This window comes from Rhamphochromis sp. 'chilingali', assembly GCF_963969265.1.
Source record: "Rhamphochromis sp. 'chilingali' genome assembly, chromosome: 4".
Taxonomy (NCBI): Eukaryota; Metazoa; Chordata; class Actinopteri; order Cichliformes; family Cichlidae; genus Rhamphochromis; species Rhamphochromis sp. 'chilingali'.
The window spans coordinates 26,750,952-26,774,702 of NC_137948.1; the positions used below are offsets into that span (position 1 = coordinate 26,750,952).

The 23,751-nt window shown below is 40.0% G+C and overlaps 1 protein-coding gene across 1 annotated transcript; it reads left to right on the forward strand.

Annotated features, from left to right (window-relative positions):
* Positions 1-3,945: 3,945 nt before the first annotated feature.
* lsm6 (LSM6 homolog, U6 small nuclear RNA and mRNA degradation associated) lies at positions 3,946-8,102 on the forward strand. Its single transcript, XM_080879516.1, has 4 exons — positions 3,946-4,026; positions 4,344-4,449; positions 4,539-4,652; positions 7,922-8,102. Exons 2-4 carry the CDS (start codon positions 4,356-4,358, stop codon positions 7,954-7,956), a joined length of 243 nt encoding a protein of 80 aa, XP_080735642.1. The 5' UTR covers positions 3,946-4,026; positions 4,344-4,355; the 3' UTR covers positions 7,957-8,102.
* The last annotated feature ends 15,649 nt before the right edge of the window (positions 8,103-23,751 follow it).

Genomic DNA, 23,751 nt, shown 5'->3' on the forward strand with positions numbered 1-23,751 from the left:
ATTAGATCATTGGTTTTTATTGTACTACGAAATAAAAATCACAAGCATTTGCATTCGGTGCGTTCAAGAATGGAAGCGAATAATCAGCGTGCCGCATTTCAAAAAGCAAAAAGCCACTATTCGTTACAACTATAGGATAACAAAGGACAACTAAATGTAAGCACGCAGAGGTCATTTCTGAAGGCCATGGAGAAAAACGGTGGGTTTTTTTCCTTTCCAAAAATTTTCTACAAAGCAAGCAACGACAAAGGAAACAAGGGACAAGGGGGAAAAAAATCTTCATTGAATATTCATTAACCGGTGCCTAGGTGTATACATGGCTCTTAACCACTCTTGTTTATGACTTAAGGACTTGTAGTACTGACCTTAGTTTAACACAGCAGCAGATACCAAATTAACCTCTAGCCTCCACAGGGCTAGCCATGCCCTGCTAACAAGCAACCTGTCTAGACACACAAGAAGTACTTTATGATTCCACCTCTCACAATCCCCCCCTCTCTCTCCCTCTCTCTCTCTTTTTCTCTCAACCTCTCTGTCTCTGCTAACACGTACTGGCACATCCTCGTGCCCTCTATCCTCTTCTATCTTTCACCTCACCATTTCATCCCTATTTCCCCCCCTACACCATTTTTCATGTACCTCCCAAGCTGTGCAGTGTTTGGGTCACGCACCCTAACAACCAGAGTTTTTATCAGATGGTAGACTTTCTCTTATCCTTCACAGCACAGCTTACCAATAGCATAATAATAATAATGATAATAATAAAAAAATAACAATACTATTACTAATATTGCATTATACGTTTTTAAAGCTATAATGCACTTTATTTATTTCTCTTTTAAAACAGAGAAATTCCACAGTGATTTAAAAATGTGTAAACCCAAAGTGAGAAACACTCATAAACTCACTTTAACATATAAGTCAACTTCTGTAGCTTTTAAAGATTTCCACTGAGATTGAAATTTATTACATTAGGTTAAGCTTTTGGATTAAATTAAATGAGACTTTGTCCATATGATTAATGTAGAAAATTATGCATAGTGCAGTAAAATAGTATCAAAGTCAAACATGTGAGATTCAGAGTAGTTTCATGAACATTTAGGGAGAAGCATATTTACCACTGTGTTGCATCACCTGTACATTTTACAACACAACCTTCTTGAAATTAAATTGCAGTAATTTAGACCACAGAGTCCTTCCTTCTTCTTGCTTGATACATAATTTCCGTTGTTTGGGTTCTCTGGAATTGTTTGAGGTTTTTTTTATTTTGTTTTTTTAGTGTGTAACAAAAACAAACAGGAAGGACTGTTACTCTTTATGATGAATATTCAGAATATGTACAGACATCCTCTCACTGAAATAAGCAATGATTCTTCTGAGAAACGCATCATTTGGACTGTGTAGCATATGCTGCTTGAAAATGTGTGTTTATCCCTGTGTGCCCTACAGATGTGCAGGTTAAACACGCCATGTGTACTACATGACCATCACAGGTCTCAGCTTTTGAACTATGTGCTGATAAAAATGTACTTTCTTTGCAGGGTAGTGTTTTAACTTTCATTTGCTGAGGCAGTGACAAATAACATCCATCCTTCCCTCCGTCCATTTATCCAATTCAGGGTCGTAGAGGGGATGAAGCCTATCTCAGCTACCACAGGGTGAGTGGCAGGGTACACTCTGGACAGGTCGGTAGCCTGTCACAGACAACCAGGCATGCAGTTAGTGCAGTTAACTGGTCATTCAAAATTGCCCATAGGTGTGAATGTGAGAGCGAATGGTTGACAAATAATATTTTACTGAAAATGGATCCTGAGCCCATGCAGTGATTTCTACTAAAGCATCATGTCTATTTTTAATGTCGTGCTAGCTGAGAGCCCATAGATCATGGCCCTTCAGCAAAAGTTTTGGTGAAATCTTTATCGATTCTCTGATTGATTAATTGCTGTTATGTACCACAAATGACCACAGATTTTTTGCAGACTCAACATTTCCAGTATGCTTATTTTTTGCCCATGTACCTGATAGTTTTATAATATTTTCAGTTTAGACTCTGATATGTTGCCTTTGTATTTTTCTCAATTATAGGCTTTGAACGATTTGCAAATTACTGCATTTTGTTCTTGTTTACATTTTACAGCATCCAAACTTTTGTGAAACCATAGGTTATAATATATATTGATGTCACCCATTAAGTTTAACTCAATTCTGCCTCAGGATCATATGCATTTTAAAACAAGGCAAGCACCTAAAGGATTTTTTTATATTTTAATTTAACAACACAAAGAGGTATGACGTACCAACATCATTATCTCTGTTGTTATTAGTAATATTCAACCAGAAATTGCTCTGATTTCTTCTTATTTGGGTAGTGATTTTCTGTGCTGTAACCAGAATCCAGATTCAAATGTTTTGTTTTCATCATGCTCCTTCAGTCTAGGATGGTAATTATGTGAAATATGACATATAGAAAACGCACAGATCTAAATTATTGACTAACAGCAGGAAAATAAATAGCTGATATATATATATATATATATATATATATATATATATATATATATATATATATATATATATATATATATATATATATATATATATATATAAAACACCCAGCACGCCCCTGCGGGCGGTTTATCCTTCAAGCTCGGGTCCTCTACCAGAGGCCTGGGCGCTTGAGGGTCCTGCGCAGTATCTTAGCTGTTCCCAGGACTGCGCTCTTCTGGACAGAGATTTCCGATGTTGTTCCCGGGATCTGCTGGAGCCACTCGCCTAGGAGTCACCGCACCTAGTGCTCCGATTACCACGGGGAACACCGTTACCTTCACCCTCCACATCCTCTCGAGCTCTTCTCTGAGCCCTTGGTATTTCTCCAGCTTCTCGTGTTCCTTCTTCTTGATATTGCTGTCATTCAGAACCGCTACATCGATCACTACGGCCGCCTTCTTCTATATATATATATATATATATATATATATATATATATATATATATATATATAATTTTGCTGGACTAAAATTCATATTTCCTTTTTTTCACAATCTTCTCTTTGCACATCAACTGTGATGGCTGGGACCAAAAGTAACGGTGATGCTGAACACAAGGCTACAGTGTTGTAAGAGTCTTAAACACATAAAACACCGCATGCTCTGAGGAAGGTATTTGATCCCTTACAGATTCCTTTTTTCCCCTCTTTTTTTTGCCACTTTGGCACACTTTCATGTTTCAGATAAACAAACAAATTGTAATTTTGCACAAAGGTAACCTGAGTAAATATGAAATGTGGTTTGATTTTATTGATTAAGGGAAAAGACTATCGAAAGCTGGCCCTGCTTGAAACATTTATTTTCCCAAAACCTAATAACTGCCTGTGGCACCTTGGCTCTCACTGGGGTTCGCTGGAGTCCCAAAGCCTTAGAAATAGCTTTGTAACGTTTTCCAGACTGAAAGACGTCACTGACTTTGTTTCTTATCAATTCTTGAAATTTATTTATTTTTTTTAGATCAAGGAATGAGGAATGGTGTGTTGCTTTTTGAAATCTTTTACCTTTTACACTTTGTCAGACAGCTTCTACTTAAGTGATTTCTTGATTCAGCAGGTCTGGCAGTAACCAGCCCTGGCTGTGACTAGGGAAAAGTTAGCAGTTAACTCATGACTTAACAAGGGGGGATTATTTTTTAGGGGGGATTAAAGGACCAGGTAGCTTTAGAAGCTTTTTTCCTATAACAAATGAAATCATAATTTAAAAACTGTATTTTGTATTTACTCAAGTTATCTTTGTTTACCTGAAAAATGTAAATGTGACAAATATGCAAAAAAAAAAAAGAGGCAAAAATACAGAAGGCTCAGGCAAACATTTAATCACAAAACTATAGCTACTTTGTTGCCAGTTTGATAGCTGATTATGTGATTAGCGATCAAGCATTTAAGTTTTTTGTCCTCAGCCGCTTTCCGTACAGAACACGCTTGTGATTGGTCAAACTGACGTCCATGCTAAATACAATTGTCTGGAAAACGTCGGTCTGGTGAGTGAAATGCTAACAAACATATTGCTGCTGCATATAAAATTAAAGGGTTTCTTCTTGTGTTGTTGGGTGCAATAAAATGTAAGCATGCTTTTCACAAAGACAGCGACCCTCGCTGCGCAGATTCACGGGAAAATAGTCGGTTAGCAGGTTAGTTATACTCGTTAGCTAGCTAGCCGCTAACGATACTAGCCTGTTTGCGTTAGGAAATCGTTACTATTACAGACATGAACACGAGTTAGCTTTTGTTACGCTAATGTAGCTCCATGAAATAAATCGCTACTATAGTATCTAATGCTCATCTTCCATCCTTTCAGATCACAGTCAAAATGAGCCTGAGGAAGCAGACCCCGAGTGACTTTCTGAAGCAGATCATTGGCAGACCTGTTGTGGTCAAACTGAACTCTGGTGTCGATTATAGAGGTACGTAACAGCTTAGCCACTTGCCCCCCCCATACTGATCGGTAAGTAATGACTTTAAAGGAAAACACGGTGTGTTTGTGTACCTGCAGGTGTTCTGGCCTGTTTAGATGGTTACATGAACATCGCCATAGAGCAGACAGAGGAGTATGTCAACGGGCAACTCAAGAACAAATATGGCGATGCCTTCCTAAGAGGAAACAATGGTAAGCATGTCCCTTTTATGTAGACTTTGGTATTTAAGGCAGTATAGGTCTTCTGTAAGAAGACTGAAGTGCAGAATAAATATGCTAAACCTAAGGAAATGCTGTGCAGCTGTGACAGAGATGATAAAATAGATTAAAAATAAATAAATAAATGCAGGTTTATGTTTTTGAGGCCATCAGGTTTTTCTCTGAATGTCTGAAACTGGAACTCTTTCATGACAGTTGAAAGGAGACGAAAATATGACAAACACAGGTGAGGAGCGCAGATTAAAGTGTGATCTAAAAAGGTTGTCAAATAGCCAACTTGCCCAGAAAAGTAACCTGCTCTGTAGGATGTTCCTCTCAAAACAGGAAGCTGTGGTCTGTCTGATAATGACTCACATTCAGTGCTTGCTTATTAATTCCGTTTAAATGAGGGCATACATTATGAATGGCACAACTTAATGGTGCCATAACCTTTTAGCTATGTTCTGTTCTAACACAACTCCTTTTTTACTTGTAAAATAAAAGTGTACACAGCTCCAGTAAGCTGTACAGTACAAGTCAGTTGTGAAGAGTAACCAGAACCCTGAAACTGTAAAACTGAACTCAGAAATGTGTTTTATTATTTATTTTTTTTATTTATACCAGTACTTTTTTTTTCCCTCTTTAAACTGTGGAAAAGGTCTCTCGCCTTCTTGAAAGTATTGTGAGGGTTAGCCAAATGGTGATAATTAGTTAATGATAAAAAAAATCCCACTCAAATTAAATTGGTCTTCAAATTAAACTTTTTGCCTGCATTGATTTTTCGAAGTACATCATTATATGATAATAATCAGTAGATAAACTGTTAATGACAGTAGCTGTAAGCTGATGCCCGAGCTGATTTATTAAGATATTTTTAACTCACTAATTATTGTTAAAACAACACATTGTTAACACAGCTCTTGGGAACTGCCCTTTTTCACTCGTTGTCAGTTCAATATTGCATTTTCTTGTGTGTCTTGCTGTATTTTTATGAAACTTTGTATTAATATTCTCCATGTTGATCAGCATAGACAGACTTGAACTTAAACTGTACAATGGCTTTGTACAGTGTTTGCCTCTTTTTGATTTCCTATTTTTTTTGTGTTTGTCACACTTAAATGTTTCAGATTAAACTAATTTAAATACTAGACAAAGATAACACAAGTAAACACAAAGTGCAGTTTCTAAATGAAGGTGTTTATTATTAGGAGAGAGAAAAATCCAAACCTACATGGTCCTGTGTGAAAAAGTGATTGCCCCCCCTAAACCTGTTGGGCCACCCCTAGCAGCAACAACTGCAGTCAAGTGCTTGCGATAACTGGCAGTGAGTCTTTTCCCGCACTGTGGAGGAATTTTGGCCCACTCATCTTTGCAGTGGATCTTTGTTTAAGTTCAGCCACCTTGGAGGCTTTTCAAGCATGAACTGCCTTTTTTAAGGTCATGCCACAGCATCTCAATTGGATTCAGGTCAGGACTTTGACTAGGCCACTCCAGAGACTTCATTTTGTTTTTCTTAAGCCATTCAGAGGTGAACTTGCTGGTGTATTTTGAATCATTCTCCCAACTCTGCTTCAGCTTGAGGTAATGAACAGGTGGCCGGACGGCAGAATTCATGGTTCCATTTACCACAGCAAGCCTCCGGGTCCTGAGGTAGCCTCAGACCATCACACTAACACCTTTTCACTGTTGGTATGACGTTCCTTTTCTAAAATGCTGTGTTCGCTTCATGCATGATCTAATGGGACACACACCTTCCATAAGGTTCAACTTTTGTCTCGTCAGTCCAGAGAGTATTATCCCTAAAGTTTTGGGGATCATCAAAATGTTTTCTGAGGCCGTTCCATGTTTTCGCCATTTGTGGATAATAGCTCTCATTGTGGTTCACTGGAGTCATACATCTCAAGAAATGGCTTTAAACCCTTTTCAAGACCAAGAGGTCTTTGTTTCTCATGTCTTCCTGAATTTGGATTCCGACATGTGCCTGGCTTTTGAGGATATTTTTGGTCTACTCCACTTTACATAATTTCTTGATTGAGAACAGGCGTGATACTAGTCAGACTAAACGCCTTCATTTGGAAATTTGTGTTTACTTGTGTTATTGTTGCTTAATATTTACATTTGTTTGATGATCTAAAACAGCAAACATTAAAAAAAAAAATGGAAATCAAGAAGGGGACAAACACTTTTTCACACCACTGAAACTGTCCTGACACAGAGATTTCATGTTTAATCACTGGTATGCCCCTTTTTTTAAATTTTTTTTTTTTTTATGAGAATTGGCTCATTGTAAGGCTCTTGTTTGCAGAGATAGTTTTAATATATTCTGTATTCACCACAGTAGTCGGAACATTTTTTTTAACTGTATTGTTTACATCTTCATCTCTCTGTCTGCATTTTCCAGACACCAGGCATGCACTGTATCCAGTGTGTGATTTGATCTCGAATGTGAGTCATGCAGGCCGGTGTTTCAGGCCGCAGATAGTGTTATTTTTAGTCAAAATAACCAGTACAACAAACTATACAGATTATCTTTGAGGGGAAAAAATGTGGAACGTGGATGCTGCAGGGGGTCAAGGTTTAACATAGAATTTGCTAAATCATCATCAGCAGCACATTTTCTTGTTACTGGAATTATTGTTTTTTCTTTGGGATTTGTTTCTGTGGAATAACTTCTGTTTTTGGGGCTGCGCATTCAGACTGTTGTGAGGTGCAGTAGCTATTCACATAAAAAATAAAAACAAAACACACAATGGCTCCTCTGTTAAAGACATTTAAGAAAAAAAAACATTTTGCAGTGGAGCCAGACTATAATTTATAACGGCTTCTAAATAAAATAAATTAAAGACGAGAGAAACACCCTTCAACAATGTTGTGAGCATTGATGTTACACAATTTAACCAGCAGATGGCGCTCTTCAGCATCTCTCCTGGCAGTACAGGGTGTTTCCAACAACCAGCTGATTCAAGCAGTCGGGTGGAGTGTAAATGAATAACTACACACAAAAAAATGTTAGGGGAATATGTTTATTTTGTGTGTCTGAAAGGAAATAAAAAATATCATCCGACATACAGGATTTTTAAGTCACCAGATGTCTGTGTCGATCTTAAAAATCCTACATTAGCCTGCCTCTGTTTTGCTTTACGCCGCCTCATTGAGTATTTTGTCTGTCAAATGAGATTTTCGGAATTTTGATTTATTTTTATGGATCATCGTGTATGAATAAGATCCCCCCCCCCTTCTTTTCTCCTGTCTCCTTCTTACAGTTCTGTACATCAGCACCCAGAAGAGGAAAGTCTAGTGAAGACCATTTTGAGTTCATTTAATTTTTTCAGTTTTTAATAATGTTTCAGAAGACGACTGTCATACGTTTTTGGTTCTGTAAAGCTTGAGAAGCGTTTGTTTTGTGAAAGTGGAATATATGAATAAACTCTGAGTTTCGATTTATGTCTGACTCGTTGAACGTCATTTACACATATTGGTGTTATTATCACAAGGAAAACAACTATAGCTTCGCACATTTACCGGATATGGTCCAATCTAACTTTTTCCTAGCAGGAAAACTAAGAATTTAACACAAACCTGCGTTTTCCTCACTCAGAAGGGCTTTAATGTTTAAGTAAATAAAAGGTGGTTAAGAAAGCTGGTGAATTTCTTTTGGCTCTGTCCAAACCTGCAAATTTTAAACTATTTGTAGAGATGCATCATCTGGTGTGGCTTTTATTTCCCATTTGGTGCCATGGAAACAAAGAAATGTTCAATGTAAAAACAAACTGAACTGTTTTTGAACACTTAGCCAGCACAAAATTGATGTGACTCAACAGATGAACATAGCTCACTGCTATACAAGCAAATGTCCTGTATTTACCAGTAGCAGTCAATGATGAAAGTGCTTTCTGACTGATATATCCATACATGCTTAATGATTTTAATAATTGTCATTTAAATCTTAAATGGCTTCTTAGACTTCCCCCTTGCTCGTGGGGAAGTCTGACTGTGGAAGACGAATGATCTATTCTTTTTGTCCTTTTAGTGAAATCGCTCGCTCACAGTTTATCCCCGGAGCAAGCGGAGACATCAAATCTACCACTGTTTTCCCAGAAGGCTTCAAAAGGATTAGAACATAATTTTGTAATTTGTCAGTCCTAATGTGCTAATTTTGTAATTGATCTTGATGCGACTGGCCTGCAGAAACCCATTACTGAATGGCTCGTGTACAAATGCACTCATCATTACACATAATCTGACAATCGGCCGCTTTATAATTTCAAATAAAACGCTTCAAAACAAGAATTTATAAACAAAAGCTCCTGTTGTGAGGCTCATTTAGCTTCAGTCTCTGGCTCTTTGGTTTGCAAATTGATCACAAAGATTTAGCTCAATATGACATCATGCTTTGATTGCTTTGTGCGCATATAGATATATAAATATATATATTTTTTAAACCCCTACATCTGAACTTTGCTGGTGACTGTGTTGCAAAATACACTTGTTGATCACTTAATGCGCCGTCACAGATTGAATATCTACCTGTGAAAGAAAAAATGTGCCATGCAAATATGTATCACCGACCAACAAAGAGTACAAAGACTACAGGACCAATCTATAAATGGTGCCACCTGCAGGCTATGTCAGGCTGCATTAGCATGTAAACAGATCTGTCAGATCAACTCTGACTGCCTACTGCTGCAGTCTTCCATGTTGTAATGCTTTTAAAAATGTCTCTGAGCGAACAGGCCTGCTTTATTTATTTATTTATTTTTTAAATCATCCGTGACTGCATAGGTGTTCTTTGTTCAGTCAGGTTTGGATTGGCTCTGCTGTGTTTTGCCCTGTGAAAATCAATGCGGTGGCACATGCAGGGAATTGGAAGTTTATTCCATTTCTGCGTCTGGCCTGTGGTCATTTAGCAAATGAGTTCAAAAGTGGCATCACCTCATTACGCTAAGATAAGAATGCTATAAATATATGATTCATTAGTTTCTTAATGAGAATGCTGTAGCGTGGAGGCATTGGAAGAAGGGTGGGGTTGGGGGTGGGTGGGGGATTCTTTTTCGTCCAAGGATGGATTTTCTTTTTTTTTTTGAGAGCCTTGTTTTCCAACCTGTACATGCGCACTCTGGCCCCTGGAAGGAGACAAAAGGCTGCCAAGGTCAGGCCTGACTTGAGAATGAAGGACGCGTTATTGATCAAACTCTGGCGAGCTGCAGCTGTAAGAGAGGGAATGTTGGAGGGAGATTGAGCTGCAACACAGACACGAAACACAGGCGGACATAGGCGCTGAGTGACATATATATACACACACAAAGAAAGGCACGGCACACAGCGCAACACACAAAGAATCATTATGGCACTTGGTGAGGGTTAGTGCAGGCAAATATTTACCCACTGGAATCATAACTGAGCCGCTGGCCGTGTGGCCTCACAGGGAACCCAATTAATACCATTCACACAAATGACCTGGTGGGAGACATCGTGCTCTCGGACTGTGAGCTTTTTTTTTTTTTTTGTTTGTTTTAAAAACTCTTGAATCAATGCAGGATCTTCTTCATCTTGCATGTGCATGCATTTGTCCTTTAAACCCTCTGCAGAACAAAACTGTTTTTCTTTTAGATCACTGAACACCCAAAATCCACCTCCTTTTTTATTTTACATTTCATTTGAAGACACTTCATTCCGTCGTCCAGGCTTACTTTGCGTAGAGCGCTGGTCCCCACTTGCCCGATCGCAGCGGGCTGACGGAGGATGCTGCAGTGGCTCGCTGTTGACGTGTGGAGGTGAGTGATGGAGGGGAGAGGACAAAGGAGGGTAGAATAGGTGACAGCCTTGTTATGTAGGAGAGAAAGCCAAGGGGGGGCAGACTCAAGTCTTACAGCACCACCAGCTGCCAGAGCTACAAAACTACAGTGGAGACGACATGGGATGAGGGAGGGAGGGGAAAGTGGAGTATGACTTTGACCCTGACTGATCACTGCAGCATGACTGTCTAGCCTTTTCACAAGGGATCAAAGGAAGACAAGGACAACCTGAGATTCTGTTTTATAACATTTGGCTGTGCAATGTGGAACTTTTTATATGAATGGTTGATAAAGAGTGTTTTTCTTTTGTTTGTAAAAAATATATACACAAAAATATTCAATAACTTTAACTAAGGTGGCTCTTCCTGCACATTTACCACATTTCCGCTGCATCTACCGCCTGCACGTGTAGATGCGACCAGCTATTTGTTTTTGTGTGTGTAAAGAGATCGCCCTCCTCACATTGTATTAGGATGTGAACTTGACCTGCTTTGACCTCTGCCTGACAGCCTGTCGTGTGTTTAGGATGTAAATGATGGCGCTGACCTCACACTCAGCGGCTCCGCTCTCACGTTTCGCAGGCTGGGTCAGAGGTGCCATTTGGAAAGTGCAGAATAAACAAACACCTTAGAAACAGCATGGCGGTGGCTGACAAATTTAAATACGTTCCTCTGATTAATACGCTGAATGTAAGCTGCACGTTAACTGATTATTCCATGAATCAGTAATGGGAAACATGATTTTTATAATTCTGCCCCTCCACATCCCCCACAGTGAAGCAGCTAAGATATGATTGAAGTGTATACTTGAGGCTTTGATTCAAGGGAATTCATAAACTATTGCATTAACTGTTTAAGCATTGCACTCATTTCTTCCTCAATTTTCAGGCCTGAAAGTAAACCATCAGAGATCAAGTGATACGAAGCTTTATGACAGGTTTCACCGCAAATTAAGAAGTGGGACTTCGATACGTTCCCTAACCCTAACCCTAGGCATTACCATTAAAGTGAAAAATCTAAAAAGGCTTGAAGAAAGATGGCAGAAACTCTTGCAAGCTGATGGAGAATAAGTAAAGTGACGATATCAACATTTCCTCTGTAAATACAAACCTCTTCACAACAGCTGGTCAAGCCTGTGGACGTTGAAAGAGACACCTTCATTAATGTAAACAGAAGGTTTCCAACAAAGTGCAAATAACTGGTATGTAAAAAGAGCAGAAAGGCTGGATTAGATTTTTTGCTAGATTATAAAAAGGCCTGTCTAGTTCTTGAAAAAGGTTATTTGTCAGCTAAAGTTAAGATTGTCTTGTATCCGAGTAAGTGAAAAAGAAGAGAAAGAAGGAGCTATCATCATCTGTCAACCATGGTAACACACTGTAATGACACGTGCATGTATAGTGCCAATGAAACTGGGTCTGTGGTGTTTGCTGATTATGTGAGCCTGTACAGCTACAGCTTCTGCTCAGGTTCAACCAAATGTTGAAAAGACTTAAAGCAAAGAAGTGGAAGTTTGTTAACAGGCTGGTCACTGGCTGCAAAGGTTTGTGTCCAAGACTCAATAATATTCCTCATATTTATACACTATGTTGGTTTGAGCCTGTACAAATGCAGACAGTGCAAAAAGGGCTAAACGAATAACACAGTTTTGTTTTTTTTGTTAAGCGAATCATGTTTTTATGCTTCATTTCAAATCCACTGTGAATGTGGTTGAAGCAAAAACAATATACATGCTGAGTCTTGAAAACACATCCATTCAGACAATGTATCAGCAGAAAAAAGGTGTGCATTACTTATGTGTTGATCTGCGAGCTTCTCAGAATCGCTTCCTTGTCTTTCAGGAACCTTCATCCACGTCCAAGTTTGACGGCTGTTTTGATCCTAATTGAGTGTGAAGGTCTGTGCAAGCCTGTGTTGTTCTGCAACCCCTAGGCTCTTTATTTAGCCTCGAGGACAGTCAGCCATGGCCAGAAATGCGACCCCTGACCTTCTTAACTGGAAGAATTCTATTTCCAGCATGGACAGGGTCTTCTGTGATTTATCTTCCCCCAAAACAGCCCGATGCAGATGGCAAAGTTAGCGGAGTGTGACTAGGTGCTCTTCAGGACGCTAGAGAACAGCTCTTTGGCTCTCGGTGTGCTGCATGTGTACGCTATGAAGAGTAAAAGCTTTATTAAGGAAGGCAGGAAAAGTCTTGAATGATCCAGTAGCACGGTCCATGTGAGTCCTTGAACCTTGGCCCCTAAAAGATTCTGCAGCTGTCCTGCAACAGTAGGGTCTATTTTGGAAACGCACTCACTTACATGTTAATCGTACTGTAGCACTGACCGTGACCTGACCCACTTACAGCTCAATAAGCTGTATGGATATGAATACAAAGCGCATCATCACTAGTCTAATCGACAGGCCAAAAACAGGTTTGTTAGTTTTGCGTTCTGTTGTCCCTCTTAGTGAACTTTTTCTGTGCCTTTGTCAGTAAAAACAGGCGAAGCTTCGGGCTAAAAATGTGTGATCCTCAAGCAAACTCCTTTAATCCATAAAAATAAATAATTAGGTAAGTAAAATAAAACTTTTATTCTTCTATAATAAGTGTTTAACTAAACAGCTCTGCTGCCATATTGCTGAACTTTCCTGACACGAAAGGTATTTGTAATTTTATTCCAGTGCAATTCCCGACCACATCATACTGTAGGAAGAAGAAAAAAAGCTCACCGTTACTAATACTTGGTAGGAGGTAATTTTAGGTTGCACAGAAGTTATTGCATCAATGGCTGTCTTGGGACCTTGTCTCACAAAATAGTAAATGTAAGGATGAGCTCATCAGCGCTTGTGAGCAATAATCACTGAATATGAGGTAAACGGCCCGTGTCAAAGAGCCATTTTCAATTACGTTTGCTTCAGAATGGCCCTTGCCTGTCCTGTTTGTCAGCCAAGTCTCACTATTATGCACATGAGATTTGCATGAAATACAAACTAACCCTGCACTCAGGCAATTAGCCTCCATTACACTGGTGTTGCGATTGCCAATTTGTCTGCCATGCAAGGTAATCTGGAGCGTTGCTGGCAAGCACCCAAAACGGTAATAATGGTAATGCAAGAGTCTTTTGTTGTTGTTTCCTCTCAGACTAACAGCCACAGGCGGCTGGTGTGTCACTGGATGAAATGTTGAGGAAGTGGAAATGTTTGCACGACAGTCAGAAGTTGAGACATGAACCTTTGTTCTCAAATAGTGCAGGCCAAAGGCTTTTGGGGTGCTGATTCAGTCGGATTCTCTCTCACCGGGTTATTCGGGGTTAGTTTTAAGTTTTGCTATTAAGCCTGGAAGAGTTGCCTGAGAGTTACGTATATGTCTTTTCAAAGGCTTTTTATGAGGGCCCAAAGAATCAATACTGGACCATGTGTATGTGAAAAGAACTGCTGGCAGCAAATCCAGCCGTAACTATCCCAGCTGTGCAGCTCAGGGCTTCAGTATGTTTCAGCTTCAACTCTCTACTCTCGCCACTATCACGCCATCAGATTTCATTCTAGCAACGGTGGAAGCTGTTTCCAGTGAAGATGCTGCGTATTGGGAGACGGTTAAAAGAAAAAATAAGAAGAGTGTGAATCTTTGACTTCTATAAAATCATATTTCTACCTATGATCAAGCTGACTGCTAAAATAAGCTTTTTTTGGGAGAGAAAACAAAGGTTAAAGGTAAAAATATAATCTGTAGGGTCTGCTGCAAACATCCGGTATGGTTGACAGTCCACAGTGGTGCAGCTTTGATTTGCTGTAATGAATGCTCATGGCGTTGTCAGCATTTCGGGGTGCTCTTGATGTCGGGATAAACTGTTCCAGGTCTCATGGTTTGACCGCTCATGTTTCTTCCTTTGATAGTGATAGTACAGCATGCTCTGGTTAAAACATCCAATAATAACCATCAGTAGCAACAACTCAACATGTTACGAACTGGAAATATGCTCCAAAAATGTTCTTTTGACCGATTTGTTTTACAGAATTCAACCTGTCTTTCACAATCAGCAGCACCGACTGTTGCGATGTCTGATCGTGTGTGTGTGCCACACTAGAAAGGCCTTTGTGTGCATGTTTGGTCATCTCAGTTTGTGTGTCCACTGCTAAAGACGGAAGCTCTGTGGTTTGACTTGCTGCACTCAGACTGCCTTTGATATTGCTCAAGGGCAAAGCCAGACAGAAGAGTTATGACTTCAGCCCATCTTTGACTTTGGCCGTCAGGGAGGTCATAAGGAGGCTACAATCACACACACACGAGAACACATATTAAAAAACTACTTAATCTATCACAAGAATGCACAAACGCACACACGCACGCTTGCACACTGGACTGCAGCCACCATGAGAGTCAGAGAAACACAATTAATGGCTTTTTTATACCTCAGTTAGTTTGTGTGTATGTGTGTGTGCACAGGAGAGAGAGAGCATGTGAACATTTGCGTCACAACATATTAAGAGACAGACGGGGGAAAGCACCTTTCACATCACGATATGACTTCCCGTACAGCGCAGCACGCGGACAAGAGGCCATTAAATTCAATGTGACACCCGCCGGGTGAACCACTGATGCTTTTTACGGGGGCGTGTCACTTCCAGAGTTTTTAACGAGCGTCACTGCGAGCGAAGAGGGGACGCTCTCCGACTCACTCCGGCAGAAGGCGCCAATAGAATTGAAGGAGCAGGTTTTATAGGGACCGCACATGTGATGGTACGGCCTGGAGGAGGAGGCGTCTGATAGACTTTTATGTAGAGCCTAAAGTGATGGGGCAGCACTTTTAACTGAGCATACAAATTGAAACTTGAACATATTCTTACATCATTTTTTAAATTTTGTTTATTGTGACAACTGATGGTATATTCCTCTCTGGAAAAGATTCTATAAACTTCAAAAGCTTTATGGATATCGACATGTAATCTGGGCTGCGACCAAGCTCCTTTTGCAGCTTCCTTCCCCCAAGTTTTGAAAGCACTATCCGAGCTCCTTGTGCCCTCTTGTGGTAGATCCCGGTGATGGCTTTGCCCCTTAGCCAGCTACTCAACTCTTCCTCCTCTTCCTTATTTTAATTGACCTGGATTTGTTCCTTTGCTTTGCTGTAATGAAAAAGCAAGAGGTGCCTCGAGACTGAAAAATCCTGTCAGCTTCGCCCTGCAGCAATTCCCACACCCCAAAACTGGGTCCCCTTTACAAGATCTCCTGTTTGAAGCTGAGCAGAAATAAAAAATTTAAAAGACCTGGGTGCTTCAATGCCTTGCGATGAATAATTAAGAAATATGCATTTTCAGATAATGGAGAAGAGAATTTTTAATACATCTGGATGTAAATCCATTGGAAAAAGAAAAAAAAAACCCACTGCATATGTTTGTGTGGAGCTGGCACTCGAGTTTGTATTGTATTCTTATTTCTCTGTGTAAAGATGCAGTGAAATATTTATCCAGAGTTTCCTGTTAGACACAGAGAACGAGCCTGATCGCTTTCTTAAAATACAGAAACCTGTACAAATGGGTCCAGTATGACACGCATGCATATTAATGCGGTTTGCTCAGTGCGCTGCTCAGAGGTTCGTGTTATCAATACAAGGCGATCAATATTCTACACGATGAACAAGGCCATTCAATCAAAACACGCTGCATGAGAAATGAAAGAGAGATCAAACTGAGAAATGAATGTATTTAGCAGATACAAAGTCCTTGGGTGAATATATAAAAATACGCATTTGTGTGATTAACAAAGATGGATAATGGTGCCGTACTTTTTAAAAAATGTCATTCTGAACATGCTGAAAAACGTAGAGGCGATAAATGCACAAGCAATTTAGTCAGTCATACCTGCCACCACCTCCGTCTGACGGTGTCACGGCAGGTCACGTAAAAGCCATATTTCAGGTTAAATTCTCCCCTGCTGCTCTTTCCCCACTCCCCCTCCCTACTCACCCATGTCATGTTACAACTCCCAATACACCTATGATTCATAAACCACAGGGCTGTTTGATTTTACACTTGATGACTCATCACAGGTTTAAGTCTTCATATTAAAGCCCGGTGACAATTTTATGGTCTCCATACTGGAAGGAGAGCGAGCGTGCTGTGCCACGATACAACAGAAACTCCCGTCTGTCTTCATAACTCATCTCTGTGATGGCAGAGCTGGATTGAGTCATCTTCGCTTCCGGCTGGTGCTGTAGCAGAAAGCCTGGCTGAATGCTGGGGCCGAGGTGTGCTGTATGTGTGTGCATGCGCGGCGTTTTGTTGTGTGTTTGTGTGAGTGTGTGCTTGAATGAATGCTCGTCCTAATTAAGCATCGGCAGCTCCTTGGACCAGGGGGAGGCAAGACTTCACAGCCATTAAATCAGGACAATGCTTTTTGTGTCACTGGTGCTGGCGTAAGTTGCCCTGCTTCCCCTCCCACTCCTTGCATCTCCTCTCCCTCCTTACCCTCCCACCTCCTCACCCTCTGCCAGTCTCACAGCAGCCAGGCAGCCTAGGGCTCCAAAAATAAATGATGGCTTCCCAAGTGCATGGTCAAGGCCAGGCAAGTTGGCAGGACTAGGCATCCTTTGAGAGCTGTAGCAATAACTCACTGGGGTGCCCTCCAGTGGTGGATTGTGCTCACTGCAGTTACACTTCAGGAATGCACATCCAGAGATAAAGGGAGCAGAAATACTGCATAGTATAAGGTCCAAAACAGCAGCATAACCTGCATTTACTCACTTCATGGCCTTCTCTTAGACTATTGTAATGTATTAGACAGACAGACAGACAGACATACATACATAGTCACAGGTGCCAAGTAAGGGCCTTATATTATGAGAATTATAGCATGTATATATACAAAAGTCATAAAAACAAACATATACAGTATTTCTACTTTTAAACTGATTGCTTACACAGGTATCTAATCAGGGGATCACATGTCAACTCAGTGGACTTAGTCATGTGAACATGATCAAGACGACCTGCTGAAGTTCAGACTGAGCATCAGAATCAGTGAGGAAAGGTCATTTAAGTGGCTGTGAACGTGTTCTAGTCTGAGTATTTCAGAAATTTTCCCCACACATTCATTCATTCATTCATTCATTCATTCATTCATTCATTCATTCATTCATTCATTCATTCGTATTTAGGGTTTATAGAAAATGGCCTGAAAAAGGGAAAATATCCAGTGATATCCATCCAGTTTTCTGGATGAAATGCAGAAGAGCATACCTCTGACCTGTGTCCAAGATTGCACACCTGGTGCCACACCAGCCACACCATGCCAACATTTAACCACACGAGGGGCCACTCCTGTCAGTATAAAACACAGTAAAGTGAGGCTACAGTTCACATGGGCTCACCAACATGAGACGGTGTAAGATTGGAAAAACAGTACATGGTTTGACGCCATCTTTTAACTTTGTATTTTGCCTCCAGGTCACTGAGATCATCGTCCTAACGACTCCTCTCAGTGCCCTCTTCTTGCCTTAAAACTAAAGGCGACCTCTAAAGATGTAACGTTGGTGGAATTCACTGTAAATGTTTTCTACTGCTCTTTTATTTGACTTTTATTTACTTATATATTTACTTTCATTTTTTATTTATACTTCATTTTTCAGTCTTATTCATGGATTGTATTATTATTTTATTTATCACATTTTTAAAATCCTTCCTACTTTGTATTCATTCTTATTGTGTTGTTTGTTTATGAGTTTTGTGTGCCTGGAGAGCACCTTGGGTCAATCTCTGTTGTTTTAAAATGTGCTATTGAGTCTCAATTTCTGCTGCGACATTTAGATGTTAGGGTCAGAATTTGGTATAAATAACATGAAAGCATGGATCCACCCTGCCCTGTATAAATAGTTCATGCTGGTGGTAGTGTGTAATGGCATGGGGGATATTTTCCTTGCACAATTTGAGCACCTTAGTACTAACTGAGCTTGATTTCAACACCACAGAATACCTGAGTGTTGCTCCTAACCATGTCCATCCCTTTATGACCACAGTGTACCCATCTTCTGATGGCTGGATATCAGATATCTATATTTGAATCATTGCTGTATGAAAGTAAACTTCAAAACATCTATGTTAAAATCATCACAGGTGTGTTGAATTTCTTTATACAGGTGTTTTTTAAACTTTGCAACTTGGAACACTGGGGCTCAACAAACTGAACCTTGAACAGGTAAAAAGCACTAATATGTAGCATTATAAAAGCAAAAGTTAATAGAGTTGAGTTGTAAGGTTAAAATAAACCTGTCTTCACACCCAGCAAAGCTCAGAATGAAGGGCACTAAGGAGTCAAAGTGGGTCAGTGTAGAGTATTCCCAGCACGGGTGTCACCTGCTGTTCCAGGTCAGTGAAGGACTGGTGAGTGCGTGTGTCAGAGTCAGACAAAAAGACTATTTAAGTCATTTGTATAACCAGACATATCTATAATATGCATAACTTAAGACTGGAGCTGAAAGGATTTTTGAATGAATTACACTTTCAACTGACAGAAACTTAATTGGGAGCTAATTTTGTAACTTTTAACCTCCATTAGAGCTCCATTTGCTAATTAAAGTTTCTCAAATGTGAGCTTTTTGTTACTTTTTTTCTCTTCTTCTTTTATACACACACATACACACACTCAAAAATACCTTCAAATTTGTGTGGACCGGTGTGTGTGTCCTCACAAGTGACTGTCGGTTCTCATAAGTATAGTAGAATGGAGATTTCGGTCCTCACAAAGATAGCTAGACAGGAACACACACACACACACACACACACACACACCCATATATATAGATTTTTTTTTGTCAGTTTTTTCAGACTTGATAGACAGACCACCTGATGGAGGATGGAGGGTTCATAGATCTGGAGCTGACACTGCTTTCAGTTTCCCCCAGCTGGTCATATGAAACATTTGAACACATATTTTAATTCCTATTTAAATGAAATAAATCAACACCCCAAATTCTTAATCATCATACTAGACAGCACTTTTGCCTCACAGCCTGACGGTCCTGGGTTTGAACCTTGGCTGGATGCTTGGTTTACTTGCTGCTTTAATATTGTCTCAGGGTCTATTGAGCTTTATGTCCTGATGAAATAAAAGTAAAAAATTAAACAACGGCAAAAAACCAAAGAGTCTGATGGTTTTGGAAAAAAGTAATTTTCATTTGATGCCAGTACTTCTTAGTGCTCAGGTGTGCATATTGTTCTGTCAGGACAAAAGCAGACTTTTCATATTTACAGGCTTTACACACACTGATCGCACAGGCAGTGAAATACAGCAACTTACAGCAAAGAGCGTGCAGATAATTTAATACGGGAATAAAATATACAAAAGAGAAATATCATTCTTGCATCAGAAGAAGAAGAACAGACGCACTCACACAAAGCCTCATCTGCCCTCCAAAGCTCTGCACACTGTAGTAGCTCAGTGCTGTAGAGTGGATGGAGCGGCTTAGAGGCAAGTCCTTTGGTCTGCTATTAATTTTACATACTCTAAGGAGGCAATATATATCTTTTATCCATTTAATTAGTTCTGCTGTCTCTAAGTTGGTCAGATCTATTTTCCACTCGATGAAACGGGCTGGTCGAGTCAGTCATGGAATTCATCAAATATATGCATTGCATCTCTGAGGACCCTTCAGTCGTTAATACATATTCAATGCCTGAGTTATTGTTGTCATAGACAGACACGCTGAACTGCAGTTCAGAGAATTGAGAGCAATTTAACTCGCATTTCCGTACAGCCCGTTATTGACTTTGGCATCAAACACGATGAATAATGGCGTCGTCTGCTTAAATACAAATAAATGTTTGCAGACACAGACCACTGCTGAGGGCCTAAGGCACTTCTAACTCGAATCCTCTCCGCAAAAAAATTCAGGACATGTGCTGCCTGTGAAATCCAATCAAAACGTCTCAATAGATGATTTATTAATTTTAACAAAACTTATTCAAGTTTCATAGATGTTTTCCTCTTTGCTGTTTTCCCTGTAATACTTCTGTAAACGGGCGCATCGGTGGGTGGGCTGGATGTCCACTAGGGGTCAGGCTGACACAAAGCATTGAGCAGCTTCTGAAACAACGCTGCACGCGCTCAGATGCTGGAGCGTTGTGAGGTGATGTGAGGCCAGGTCCTAATGATGGAAATAAGATTCAAAATCTTTTAAAATTAAAATGTTAAAAAAAAGGAAATTCAGAATTCTAAAGTGAATGAGGTGAAATGAACACATGTCACACGCAGAGAAGCACAATAAGAAACCCAGAGACAAAGGACGTGTTTGATTTTAACAGAGTCGTTTGCATTTCATAAAAAAGTCCAATAAAATCCCTGACTGCCTGGTGGTCAGAGCCCACTGCTGCTGCTATTTCAAACCACAAAAATTGCTTTTTTCTTTCCTTCTTTCATTTTTTTTTTTTTTACACCCCGTAATCACCTTCACCTTTAAGCAAATCACGTCTGCAACAGAGTCAGTGCATTCACCTCAAGTGCTGTGCCATAAGCAATTTTATCAGAAATGATTGCTTTATGCTCTCCTTATAACACCCCTCACGGCTAGAATCACATAATAATTAATGTAGCAAAAATGACTCATTAGTGCAAATATATTCCAAAAATACGCCAGTCAGTCCTGCTGATGAAAATACATTGATTTGCTTGAAAGGTGAAATTTAGGAGCTGAAGGTAGAAAAAAAAGAAAAAAGGTGCCATTATGTCCATACGAAAGGTTTCAAATCTGCTGATTTTATTCTTAAAGTGTCGAATTCAGCTTTCGTCACTATACTGCAACAATTCATAGCAAAAAGAATAATCTCAGGGCGATTTACGTTGGAAAGTAAAGAGCAAGCAAGCGAGCACTTGGCTTCTTTCTTTCTTTCTTACCATAAATCTCAAATCAACTAAAAACAAAATCACACTGTCAGGCTAGTTTTCTCCAGTTAAGTCACCTCATAGATTCATACATCTGTTCTATTCTTCAAATCTTTAATTAGTGATCACCTTCAGTATTAAATGTAACACTGCTGAGATAACAATTCAGGACGGTGCTTTTGCTGCTGCTCTCAGGTTCAATTACCGTCTGCAGCGCTCAGTATTTATCCTGCCCATCGTTCACGTTCATTCATCACTTTTTGAGAGGAGCCAGGTTGGTGTTTGTAAAAGTCCTGTCACAATTCTGAGCCTTTTCTGTAATTAATACATCAGTTATGCTCACAAGGATTTTTTTTGTAATCACTAAAAAAGTTTCCTAAGTAACCCATCAGTAAATCTACAAAATAAGACAGAACAAGGACGAAGTGCTTGTGGACATTCACAAAAGCAAACAAAGCGGGGATTCATTAAAAGTCCACGCAATGAGTGTTTTTGTCTTCTCTGAGTGGCAGCTTGTTTCTTTTTCTTGTTTTTTTGTTTGTTTAGTCAAAAAAAAAACTTCACTCTCAGATGTTAACAAACACAAATATGTGTTTCTGTGAGTTTTGACTGTGTATGTGTGCTTGAATATCTGCTGCGAGGATCCTGACACAGACACACACACACACACACACACACACACAGAAGACAACTCGGTGAAGTCTTTAACAAGCTGTCAGGGGCCATAACATTGTTCTCCTGCAACAGTTAACACGGCACACCAGGCAGCTCCAGGTAGTGACACCCTCAGTGCACTACAGGAGCACCTTTGTGGTCCAAACACACACACACACACACACACACACACACATAAAGAGAGAAAAAGCTGTGCTTGTACTCGCATTCTCACTTCTGGCCCCATACACACCGCAGCAGCTAATAGGCGGCAGTGTTCTAGCTTAATGGAAGTGCAGAGAGAGAGAGTTCTGCTGTTAAGGTAGATAGGGCCCTCTGGGCAAAAACACATTAACCTATTTGGAGGGCGTGAATTCTAGATGGTGTTATTAGCAGAGAGTCTGAGCACCTTGAGCTGAGCGGCTCTAATGCTCACTGTGAGTTTGTGTGTCAGAGAGAGAGAGAGAGAGACAGAAAGAGAGCAAGAGGAAGAAAGAAAATTCTTAGTTTCGCTCGACTGTCTCAGACCAGGAGTGAAGGCCTTTGCACAATTTATCTCCAGCGGTGTGAATCAGCAGGTTGGAGAAAAAGCTGGACTTCCTTCACTCAGGGTTTTATTAGCTTTTGAGCAGGAGCGCAACAACAAGTCAATGCGGTGCTGGAAAGTGAGGGTGGAAACAAACCCGACCGAGTAACCAGTTTAAAAAAAAAAAGTAACACAAGTCGAGAATCACCCAACAAGCTACAAAACTTATTAGAGAAAGAAAACACAACAACTGTCACTGTCTCAGCGACACATATAATCTCACGCTGAATGCTAAAGGAAAAAAATAAAAGAGCGGGGTAATTACGCTTATGCCATCCACCAATTCTATCCAATTAGCCAATTAAGGCTAATTACAGTTTTAGCTTTGGCACAAGGCTTTTCATAATTAACCATTTATCAAATCTCCGCCCTCTTTCTTACCAGAAGACACCCAGGCAGCAGAGCAGCGCAGGCATTCGCTCCCATTCTTCCACCTCCCCCAGAGGGACTGGAGCTGTAAGTTTGCTCCCACTTATTCCCCTGATTACCTTGTGAAGGCTGTAAATACATTTATATTTAACCTTTCTTCAAATTATGACTTAATAATTATTATACAGACACAGCAGATGGGCAAAAGAATATACACGATGATTGAGTGGTTGCTCACAGGCAGTTGTTTTAAGGTTTTTTATAAATAAAAGAAAAATGAATTCCGATTTGACCACCTTCAAAGCATCAATGCACCGAGGTGACCACAAGGTCAGCAGGGACTCCAACCTGTCCCTGTTCTTCTTTACACACACACACACACACACACACACACACACACACACACACACACACACACACACACACACACACACACACACACACACACACACACACACACACACACACACAGAGCACTCTAACCCCTATTGTACCCACTGCATTATCTACTTTTAGTTTGATCCTCCGGTTTCACAGTGTAAGTGAATTTCGTCAAGTTTTACATTATTAAAGGGCAGAAATAATTTATCTAATATTCATTATTTATATTTATACAAGGAGCTTGTCCGCAGGGACCAGGTCTCATTTTCAGCCTCATATTTTGTAAACAGGCAGTCGCACAAGTGACAGTTCCTTTGATTTAAAGAGACAGGCCTGCTTATGGAGAGTGATGCCTACCTTGAATTCAAATGGAAAGGTGATCAATTTTTAATTTTTCTTTTCTTTTTTCGGTGCGGCGTTTGCATTGACTCGCTCTCATATTCTCTGGCTGCTGTTGTCC

Excerpts from the sequence above, each read along its gene's own strand:
- lsm6 (XM_080879516.1), top strand. The coding sequence starts at position 4,356 with ATGAGCCTGAGGAAGCAGACCCCGAGTGACTTTCTGAAGCAGATCATT. Across the intron at positions 4,450-4,538 it reads CTCTGGTGTCGATTATAGAG|GTGTTCTGGCCTGTTTAGAT; the intron begins GTACGTAACAGC and ends GTGTACCTGCAG. Across the intron at positions 4,653-7,921 it reads CTTCCTAAGAGGAAACAATG|TTCTGTACATCAGCACCCAG; the intron begins GTAAGCATGTCC and ends TCCTTCTTACAG.